This window comes from Lathyrus oleraceus, chromosome 1 (genome assembly GCF_024323335.1).
Source record: "Lathyrus oleraceus cultivar Zhongwan6 chromosome 1, CAAS_Psat_ZW6_1.0, whole genome shotgun sequence".
NCBI lineage: Eukaryota > Viridiplantae > Streptophyta > Magnoliopsida > Fabales > Fabaceae > Lathyrus > Lathyrus oleraceus.
In genome coordinates this window covers 386,666,024-386,677,752 of record NC_066579.1, presented here as the reverse complement: position 1 = coordinate 386,677,752, position 11,729 = coordinate 386,666,024, and the positions used below count along the sequence as shown (strand labels likewise).

Genomic DNA, 11,729 nt, shown 5'->3' with positions numbered 1-11,729 from the left:
CTTTTCCCGCCCCGTCCTCCCTTTTTTGTTGGGCGACGTAGGTTTTAGGCACACATCCTAAACTATGCACGCCTCGTTGGGCTTTTGCGGAGAGTGCCTAAACGGGACGTGCATGATCGTTTGCCACCCCTAGTATAAAGTTAGTTATTACACCTGGGAAGATCATTTCCCCACCTTTGTCTAAAGTAGATCTTGGTCTAAGAGATATTAAGATAATAAACAAAGTTGATTCTTGATCTCTTTCTTGGAAGTTGTTAAGTATCAATAATCAATGGTCTTCTATACTTATCAATAGATACTTCAGACACAAAAAACCAATCATGCATCATATTTATTCTTAAATATGGTATGACATTAAACATTCATTTTACTTTCTAGAGGAACATAGTAGATGGAAGGTTGGTAATGGAAAGAACGTTGATTATGGAATGAAAATTGGTTGGGATACAAAATTAAATATTTACACCGAGTATTACTAGTGAATATTCAATTTATGTAAGCCTTATGATGGATGTACTTCTGGATCTAGGCTGAGGCACGTTGTAGATATGATTGAATTCACTGTAAAACATACACCATTTAACTATCTTAGAATTCATATATTCAAAGTTAATCCTAGAACTCATAATCTTCAGAGCATAATAGATAGAGCATTTTCCAAGCTAAGTACTTAGAAGGGTCGCCTTATTTCTATGATGAGCAGAGTTCAGTTCGTCTAGTCAGTCATACAAGGCATGCCTCTGTATAGTCTTCGGATTTATGAGTGGCTAATCAATCTTCTTAACAAGTTAGATTCTTAGATTAGAAATTTGATGTGGACAAGTAGCATAAACAGTAGAAAACTAATTACTACATCTTGGAAGGTTATTTGTTCACTTTTGTCTAAAAGGGATCTTGGCCTAAGAGATATTAAGATAATAAAAAAGTTGATAATTTATCTCTTTGTTGGAAGTTGTTGACTATCAATAATCAATGGTCTTCTATTCTTATTAGTAGATACTTCAAACACAAAAAACCAATCATGCATCATATTTAATCTTCAATATAGTGTGACATTAAGAATTATTTTTCCTCTTTAAAGGAATATAGTATATAGCAGGTTGGTAATGGGAGGAACATTGATTTATGGAATGACAATTGGTTAGGATACAAAATTAAAGATTTACACCTTGTATTATGTGTGAATATTCAATTTATGCAAACTGCTAAGATCAAATCAATTATCAAAGACATCAATTGGAACATTCATTACATCTTATCTATTTTGCCTCCTAAGGCATTTTGAAGATTGAATTGTCATTTTATAATACTATTGCTGATAAATTCATATGTATAGAATTTGCAAATGATGGTCTATCTTTTAAAAATACTTACAATTGTATCAGGACGGATTACATTTAGTTTTCTTGGACAAAATTCATTTGTCATTCTTATATACCACATGTTAAATCATTAGTGACTTAGAAACTAATGCATAATATTATAGCAATAGAAAACAATCTGATTTGAAGAGGAATGCATATGGTTTTGAGGTGTTCTCTCTGCAATCATGATGTGTAAATTGCATACAAGTTATTTCTTATAAGCAAATACATTTTATTTCTCTGACATTGAATGGAGTAATTGTTTGGTATGAACATTGATGCTAACTAGTTACGAAAATATATTATTCAAACTTGCAAGTAGAAGTTGAAACTCTCAAATTTAGAATTTGATCATGACTCCATCGTAATAATTCTTTGAAAAACTTGGCACAAAAAAAAATGATTTTATGTTTCAAAATGGTTAAATTGACTTTGATAGAGACATCCCTATTAAACAATTGGTCTATATGACATCTACTTATTTCAAGGGGAAAATGTACTCTTCAATTTACAAGTTTACAATTATTAAATGCTTTTACATCAAATGTCAACCTCCTCCTGCACCTAGAATGATAAAAGTTAATTGGTGATTTTCTAGTCATAATTGGATTAAGTGCAACACGGAGGAAACTTCAAGAGAAAATCTTAGAATATCAACTTATGGCAGCATATTTAATGATAATTTAGGGACATTCAAAGATTGGAGTATTCACCTCCTTTCAAACTAAATTGTATGAGACCATGTTTGTTGTCAAATATGCTAATATGAAAAAGTGAAAAAATATTTCGTATGAAACCGACTCAACGCTGAATATTGTCCCTTCGTACTAATTAAATGAAAGAATACTTTACGCATTATACAATCATTTAGATTTAAAATATCTCATATTTCATATAGAGAAATAAATGTTCAAATAGATTAGATAATATAGATTTTTTTATTTAGAGATTCACTTTTTATTTATGTTTTTTAAAATTCTTTGAGAGATACGTTGAACACCGAGTATCATTATTGCTAACTTTTTATAGGTTAGATTTTATATTCCCTATTTTTTTAATTAACTAAATTATATATATATATATATATATATATATATATATATATATATATATATATATATATATATATATATATATATATATATATATATATATATATATATATATATATATATATATATATATATATATATATATATATATATATATATATATATATATATATATATATATATATTATATATATATTATATATATATATATATATATATATATATATATATATATATATTAAATTTACCTTTTAATTTGTTCGGGTTTTTCCGGTCTCCCTAATTAAATATTTACTTGTATTTTTGTTGACTTTTCTTAGAGAAAAATCAAGAGTATATTTCAAATGTTTAGTTTGGGCTTTTGGAATCATTATCTCTTTGGATAATAGTGTAACATAACTTTATAACTTCCAAAGAAGCCTAGCATTTAATGCTCTAAGGAAAGTATATACACACACAACCAAAATTGTGTGAAAGATGTATAGAAAAAACAAAACAAAAGAAAAAATAACTAAAAGTGATATGATGGAAAACAAAAGAGTAAAACAGAAAGAAAAAAGAGGTGCAAAAATGATGTACAAGAAAGTGAGTGTGAGAATACAACAATTCATACACAAATACACCCCACCACCTCCAAATTCTCTTATATAAAGATATATCATCTTACTTATTGGTCTCACACTCGATCAAATTGCTTGTTCTGGTCCCCTCTCCTCACTTTGTACTTTGAAGAGTGTCTTGTGGAGAAAAAAGACATCCATTATCTCATCTTGTTTCTTCTTGTTATATATCTCAAATCACCCTAAGGGAAACAAGGAAGGAAAAGCTAAAGGTTTAAGATGCTTGCTCAAGAGAAATCCCAAAAGATATACCCGACAACTGCTGAGGTACAATACCTTACAAAAAATCTCCATTAATTCTTCCATAGTTTTCACATTTTTCACACATCACTTCTTCTTACCTTCATTCATAGTAAGGTTTATATGGATCTTTTTTACAACTTCACTTTCTCTAGTCAAATGTGATTTTTCATATTTGACTAGAGAGAGCGACTAGTTAAGGTGAAACTAGAGAAGATATATCTAATTATGTTCTCTTTTATCAAGTATCAACCGATTGTTGATATTCAACTTCACATTTAATTAAAGAAAATATCTTTTTGAAAGCTTTCATTATTTCATAGTTTCACACACCATTTCTTTATCATTGTACTATATATTATAAAAATCTCATATTATTTTTGTTATGTTTTTCTAGGTAGTGGAGGAGCTAAAGAGAATGGTGGACATAGGCTTTCCAATAGCAGCCATGAGCCTAGTAGGATACCTCAAAAACATGATCTTAGTTGTATGCATGGGAAAGTTGGGAAGCCTTGAGTTAGCAAGTGGTGCTTTAGCCATAGGCTTCACCAACATAACCGGTTACTCAGTCCTTTCAGGTCTAGCCATGGGAATGGAGCCTCTATGTACTCAAGCCATTGGTTCACAAAACTTTTCTTTAGTCTCTCTCATATTAAGAAGAACAATCCTCATGTTATTACTAGCTTCCTTACCTATTTCACTCCTGTGGCTCAATCTCGAACCGTTCATGCTATGCCTTCATCAAAATCAAGACATAACAAGAATAGCAAGCCTATATTGCCGCCTCTCGATCCCCGATCTTATAGCGAATAGCTTCCTTCACCCGATTCGAATCTATTTACGCAGCAAAGGTACAACTTGGCCACTATTGTGGTGCACTTCACTTTCCATTCTCATTCACATCCCTTTTGTCATTTTTTTAACCTTCAAACTTCACCTTGGTGTGCAAGGTATTGCTATTTCAGCTTTTGTCGCAAATTTCAACACCCTTTTCTTTCTTTTATCATACATGTTCTACATGCATGTCTCAAAGGTTTCAATCTCCATACCTAACCCTACCCCTCCCTTGCTACAAGAAAAACCTACAAGTGTTAAAACCCTAGGAAAAGAATGGAGCATGTTAATAAGGTTTTCTATTCAAAGTTGTCTTGGAGTGTGCTTAGAATGGTGGTGGTATGAATTCATGACAATTCTAGCTGGTTACCTTTATAACCCTCGTGTAGCTTTAGCTACGGCTGGAATAGTGATACAAACAACATCACTTATGTACACTATACCGACGGCACTCAGTGCGTCCGTATCAACAAGAGTAGGAAATGAACTTGGAGCTGGTCAACCATCAAAGGCAAATCTATCAACCATGGTAGCAATAGGAATGGCACTAGCAAGTTCAACTTTGGGACTATTATGGACAACATTAGGGAGAGAAAAATGGGGGAAGGTGTTCACAAATGACAAAGAGATTTTGGAGTTGACAATGGTTGTTTTACCTATAATTGGTGTTTGTGAGTTAGCAAATTGTCCACAAACAACAAGTTGTGGAATACTTAGAGGGAGTGCAAGGCCAGGTATTGGGGCAGGGATAAATTTTTATTCATTTTATCTTGTGGGGGCGCCAATAGGAATAGTGTTGGGGTTTGTTTTGAAATTAGGGTTGGTGGGGTTTTGTTATGGTTTGTTGGCAGCACAAATTGCATGTGTGGTTTCAATTCTAGTTGTGGTATATAACACTGATTGGGAAAGAGAGTCATTGAAGGCAAAAAACTTGGTGGGTAAAGGTGGTTCATGTGACACATTATTTGCACATGTTGTTGTTGAAGACCAAACAGTCAAATGTGAGCAAGGTATTGTCTTTCTCAATGAAAACAAGTGAGAACTTATTGTGTTGAGAATATACATACATATATACATACATCAAATAGGTATTTTCGAGATTTTGGAATCTCTCGTTAGATCTAACGGTCCTTACAGCTGCTGAATCGTACAACTATTGTTATAGAAAGATCTAAGTCCGTATTCGAAGAGACATTCGAATACGGATAGACTATTGACAACATTTGATTATTTTTGTTGTGATCATTCTCTTGTGTATAAGTAATTTTGCATGTATAACTCATATTTTCTTGTTCTTTTTTCTTCCTGGCTATTTGCAAGTTGGTCTTGCTATTAATTTCCTACCTAGCTGGTTGGTTGTATAGTCAGCAAATTGTAATGGTTGATTATCTGATTGATTAAATATAACTAAAACTCTTTTCTCCTCCTTTTCTTTGTTTGTAAAATTGTAAAAGAAAATTGCCTATTATGAAAACTATCTTAAGAATACTTTTAATTTCATAAACATGTAAATCGCACTAATCTATGTTATAATTTATACTATATAAAAATATTTCTAAATGTATAAGTTATTTTATAATAAGTTTGAAAATTGTGATTAAAAGAAATGATCGTTAGAAGTGAAGACAAACTACTATCGAAGTGAAAAGTGGTCATTGAAGATGATTATGTTGGAAAAAAATTGACATAGAAAAATTAAAGAGTATAATCACTACACAATAACATAACATAGAAATTATAAAATAGTATAAAAATTATTTCAATTGTTAAATGATACAATCAAGGAATTCTTGGAACAATGTTAATCATTGCAAATAATTGAAACATGTATATCTTCTTGACTCCAATTTGTTTGAGGATGGTCTGGTTAGAAATGTAGGGTATGGTCTCGAGACCTCCTTTTAGGGCGATCCTTGGATTGTGAATTTACCTCTTAAGATTAGGTTTCAAATACGCTTCACTATTTCTCAAGTGTAGGATGGGACGGTGGGTTATATAGGCAAGTAGTGGGTTGAGGGATTTTTTTCTTGGGATCTTAGAAGGAGGAGACCGCTTTTCATCCATGAGAAACATCCGGTTTATGTCTTCTTATCTTCTCCATCAGATTGAGCTTAGTGATGAGAGTAATAGGTGGATTTAGAGACATAAGAGAGACAACATTTTTCCATGCCTTCTGCCTATCATCTCCAATTGCATCTCATGTCTTCTTCTAATAACCATGTTATAAGAGAGGTCACAAATATTCATTTTATCTAGGATATTTGGGCTCCTCCTAAGGTGAAGGTTTTTTCTTAGCAGTTTTTAACAGGATAGGTTCTTTTCTAGAAATAATCTATTTAAGTGTAAGCTCATAATCGATTCAGAGAGTATCTTATATTATGTGTGTAGATTTGCTTGAATAAGCTTCCCATATATTTTTTACTTCTAGTTTAGCTTTAGGTGTTTGGTAATGGGTTTTTAGGTGGTTGGGAGTCTGAGTTGCTCTTCCTAGACATCATAATATTTTTTTGAGATATTTAGATTCTTAGGAGATAATGTTAAGGTTAGATGAGGCTTTTCCATGATTTGGCATGCATTAGGGTAGAATATTTGGTTTGTGTGTAACAATAAGCTTTTCTTCGGTTCTCCAACAAATGTGAAAAGGGTGGATGATAAGTGTATTTCTTCTGGCTTGGAAACTGGTTTATTTCCAGGTCACCAGCTAACTCATTCTTACTCTCGGATTGACTTCAGAATTCAATCATGTGCCTAAACCAATAGCAGCTCAACAAGTCGGTCCCTTTTTAGTGAGGGTGCAATGGTCCCTAGTTTCATTTGCAGTCTCTTGCCATGTTGATGATGGAGCTGGTGATCTGACCTCTAGCTTGGATTTCTAGTGGATTGAGCTATGAAATGTAAGTTTTTGTCCCAGGGTTCTTTTCTCTTCTCTTATGATTGCTTCTTCTTATGGTTGTTGTTTGGTTGTTTCTCTATTTTTTCGTTTTTATCTCTAGTTTTTTTTCTTCTTTGCAACACCTCTTGTGTCTTTTATCTATGTACTTTGATGTTATTGGGGTTTTCCCATCTTCTCCTCATTACATATTGTTTCCTTTTATATTGATCAACACTCGAGTCAGTATTGAACCATTTTTATTAGTGTATCTAAACACTCTTGCACCATTTACATTATTTTTCATGTTAGGAAGTAAAACACCATGTTCCCTGGCACGTCTTACAAACCTTGGAATCTTTTTAAAAGATGCTAAGTGCACAACTATAAAAAACACATGTAACTTTTAATGCAAAGTTGATTTAACCTCGATTAAAGAGACGAGGTAGCGAAGGGCGTCATGAAAAACTGCCACTTTACCTCTCGGTTTAAAAATAATCGAGGGGATAGTTGAAATGGTCATGGGTTTGATCCCTAATAATAGCTTTTTTATATTTTCCAAACTAGCACTTATCGCGCCGCAAAAAATACCTGAGCGCATCACACGCTCGAAGATACAACAGAGTCGTCACAGAACCTTATATATTCTCGAAGGAACGGGAAAATAACGATAAAACCCAATGAGAAGAGAAAAAGGGTAAGGAAGTCGTTTATGCAAGGGGAAAGTATTAGCATCCCTCACATCTATTGTACTCAACGAGAACCATTTTGATTGTTCTTTGCGCGAATGGGTGTTATTATCTAAAGGTTACTTGCGAAATGCTAAAAGGGGAAAAATAAGTTTAATAATTAATGTGCTCGCCATGGATTCAAACCCTCTTTCCAACGTATTCTCATAGTACAATGATAAAATCAAAGTTGTCGTGAAAAAAATACATGTGTTGGTTATTTTTAGGGAACAGTTATAGTCGTATCCTAGAAGTGTGTAGACGTTAGCTGATTCTGACCCTCCATCAAATGCTTTAAGCTTTAGTCTGACTGCTAAGGAACGAATTATAACATTTATTTTATGAAAAGGAAAATTGTTATTTTTGAAAAGGTTTGTGTGATAAAAGAAAAAGAAAGAGTTTATTGACTAAATACAAAAGAAGAGTTTATTGCAAAAATGTTGTTGAAGTGTGTTGCAAGTATTTGTTGGACCATGATTGTGTTGTTTGAACCCATATAATAGGTGTGTCTGAACTAGAGAGTGTGGAGTTAACCAATAGATGGTGTGGCCAATGCAGAGTTTTAGGGTTTTGCATAGATCCAGGGGATCAAGACCTACAAAAAAGGGGGTTGCCAAAGCATGAAGCTCCACATGGAAGGGCATAAAGGATACCAGAGCACAGGGTTACAAATGAAGGGTTGCTAGAGCACATGCCTCCATGGGGAAATGCCTGAATGTTGATAGAGTATGGAGCTCCACCGGGCAAAGTAAAAGAAAATAATCTGCCAGAGCACAAGGCTCCACAAGGCAATGCATGAAAAGGTTTTCCAGAGCATAGAGCTATACATGGAAATGCATGAAAGTTATCAGAGCACAGGGCTCCACAAGGTAATGCATGAAAAGGTTTGATTCATAAATGGATGTTTAACCATGAGGTGATTAACCCAAAGGATGTATGGATGTCCAAGAAAATGTGTGTTTGGTCCAAAGAGACAAGTGTTATAGATGTTGATTGTTGTAGTGTGGTCTATGGGGAAGAAGACTTGACAATTATTCGATTTGAATTGCACTAAAGTCTATGAATATAGGTGAATACTTTGAATAACTCGGCCAGGCATCTCGTCTCAAAAGATATTCAGGATGAGGATAGGAACACTCTCTCTCATCCCTTCTCCATTACTTAAGGCCCGTGGCGCACAACTCGCATCATAACTGACAAGTGTTGAGAGAAGAATCTTTTTGTTTGTTTTGAAAAGGATGAGACAAAGTGTGCTTGATGGAATGGAATGAAGCTTAGAATGATCATGTCTTGATGTCCTTCTGTCTCTAGGGTCTTGAATGTGAATTCGGCTTGAGATTGACTTGATGGATAAAATAAGTGTCAGTGTAAAGATCTAATTTTGTCAAGTGATCAAGGGACTTATGATCACCTAATTGAATAGGAATCCTAAGGGGAGCATGCAATTATGCCCACGAAAGTCAAATTAAGAAGTCCTAGAGCTATTAATCTAATTACTTGATCAAATTATATTTGATCAAATAATCAAATCAATCAAGGGGAATCAAGCCATGCATTAACAAAATAATTAATTAAATGTTTAATTAATTAATTACATGAACCAAAGAAAGATTTATCAATTAATAAAAAAACTTACTTCTAGCATTTTGAATAATCACTAAAACTAATCAAAAGAGAAATTAATTCTAGCATTGATTAATTAAAAAAGAAAATAAATAACAATGAGGGTGCATGATGGATGAGAGTGTGTGTAAATAAGTTACAGTCAGCTAGGCCAGATGTTTTTAAGCCCAAAAGGCAATAAGAGAAGTAGCATGAAAGTTGGGTGTGTGGTTAGTATAAGGGTGTGCTGAAAATAAAAGTCCCATTAGGGGCACCAAAATAAAGGCCTAGCGGCGCATTGAGAGAGGTTTGGATCGTTGGATCAGACTGATCCAGATCTGACGGTGATGGAGCGCTAGTGCGTACTGTAAGACCCCAATTTTGACCCTAAGATCCCTCATACAATTCCATCATAAGCATTAGCATTGTGATTATACCTTGGCATCCTCCTTACCCCTCTTTCATTGGGTTTGTTTTGGGAGAGATCACCAAGCATTTTGTGATTATATCATACTTGTATTTTATCATTTCAATAACCAAAATATCAAAAGTATGTCTTTGCATTTGCCTAACTCTTTTGTAGGAAGGGCATGATCTCATTGATTCATCAAGTTCACATCTAGGGTTTGAGACCCCCATGAACAAAGAGCACAACCAAGAATTGATCCAAGAATGTTTATGAGCATAACATATGAGTCCCAATGATTCCTACATGTTATATTGATCAAGTACTCTTCAAGAGTTTGAGGATGATTTGCCTTGGAAACCCTAGTTTGACTAGGTATCTTGAGTAACTTCTCCAACAAGCTATCTCACCAATTGATCAAATTTCTCAAGGGACACTTCAAAATTCATCATCTTATGCATATGTGATATACCATGAGCCTAGAAAGTCAAGAGAATTGGAATTTAACAAGTTGGTTGATGGTGGTTGGCCAGATGGATTCATTTGATCAAAACTGGGTCTCCATAGACCCTATCTCCTGCAATTTTCACCATATGAAAATGATTCCAAGATAAAACTTACTCTAAATGACATTCCAAACAACTTTCATGTTGAGACCTGGAGATAGTTTTGCTTATAAAATCATTTTCTATGTTGAAACATTATAGGTCATTTTGTCTAAACCCTAATTTGAAAGTCAACTTCCCAAGGCCATAACTTGCTCATTTTTTATGAGATGAAATATTTATAAGTTTCACAATCAAATTAAATATGTCTACTTCAACTTTTATGTTTGGTGTGGGAGCTAATTCAACTTTTTTGAGCATGTGATATGAGGTTACATTATAGGTCACTTTTGACCTATACCATTGATCAAGTGATTTTTCCAAACTTCAAAAATGCATAACTCTATCATTTTAAATCCAAATTACATGAAATTAGTGACCACTTTGAAGGTCTTTGAGAGAGATACAACTTTGATGAAGACACTTTTCTCATTTGAAGCTGATATAAAAAGTTAAGCAAGGTGGAATATTGAGACATGTGGCTTGACACTTAGAAAAATTTTGATATGTCAAAAATTTCCAAACTTCCACCTCAAATTTCTCCAAGTTGCAAGCTCCAAATGGAAATGTGTTAAACATGAATGTTTTTCCTCTAGATCTCACCTTTCCAAAGAGCTCAAATTCATTCATTTTGGACAAGGAATGCATAGGCTACGCATGGTATGCACATGGTGTCATCACTTGGCAAAGATCAAACTTCAAATCCAAATGTACACTTGCCTTGCAATCCAAGCTGAACTCAGACTATCTCACACTTATTTGTGGACTTATGGCAATGATTTTATGGGCCTATGCGCGCCCATGCACCCATGCATCATCAATGACCAAATTTGGAAAGTGATTTCAAGTGTGCAAATATCAATGGTTTCAGCTATAAATAGAGCCTCATATGCTCAGCAATCAACACACATTCGCGCCAGCTTTGATCCCCCATTTCTAACCCTCACTTTGCAACGGATAAACCTGAGAAATTCATTTGAATTTGAGGTTAAATTTCCATTGTTTTGAAATTCAAATCTCCATGAATCCACAGCCTTTTAAGCATTCAATCTTTCTTCTGCAAGCATTTGGAGTGAGATCAAGCACGAGCAAGGTCAAGATCAGTTGAATCCAGACCTCCATTAAAGGTATTTTCCAGAAATTTTAATCTCTTCGATTCTCTCAAATTCTTGCTCAATTCTATTGATTCTTTGGTTGTTTGAAGTCCTACCAATGTAGGCAAGAAGATTGAGGTGCTTTGAGGCCAAATCGAAGCAACTCAGTTCATATACCTCAAATTTCAACTCCATGTATCTCTCAATATACTTGGAGTTAGAGTGAATTGAGGCCAAATTCGAACTCAGTGCCATTTTTACTTTGAAATCATGTCCTTGTTTTAAATTTTGGTGATGGTTGATGGTGGACCAGTC

At 33.9% G+C, this 11,729-nt stretch overlaps 1 protein-coding gene across 1 annotated transcript; it reads left to right on the top strand.

Annotated features, from left to right (window-relative positions):
- The first annotated feature begins 3,079 nt into the window (after positions 1 to 3,079).
- Positions 3,080 to 5,536, top strand: LOC127073222 (protein DETOXIFICATION 55). Its single transcript, XM_051014358.1, has 2 exons — positions 3,080 to 3,303; positions 3,674 to 5,536. The coding sequence occupies exons 1-2, from the start codon at positions 3,256 to 3,258 to the stop codon at positions 5,147 to 5,149; spliced, it is 1,524 nt and encodes a 507-aa protein (XP_050870315.1). The 5' UTR covers positions 3,080 to 3,255; the 3' UTR covers positions 5,150 to 5,536.
- The last annotated feature ends 6,193 nt before the right edge of the window (positions 5,537 to 11,729 follow it).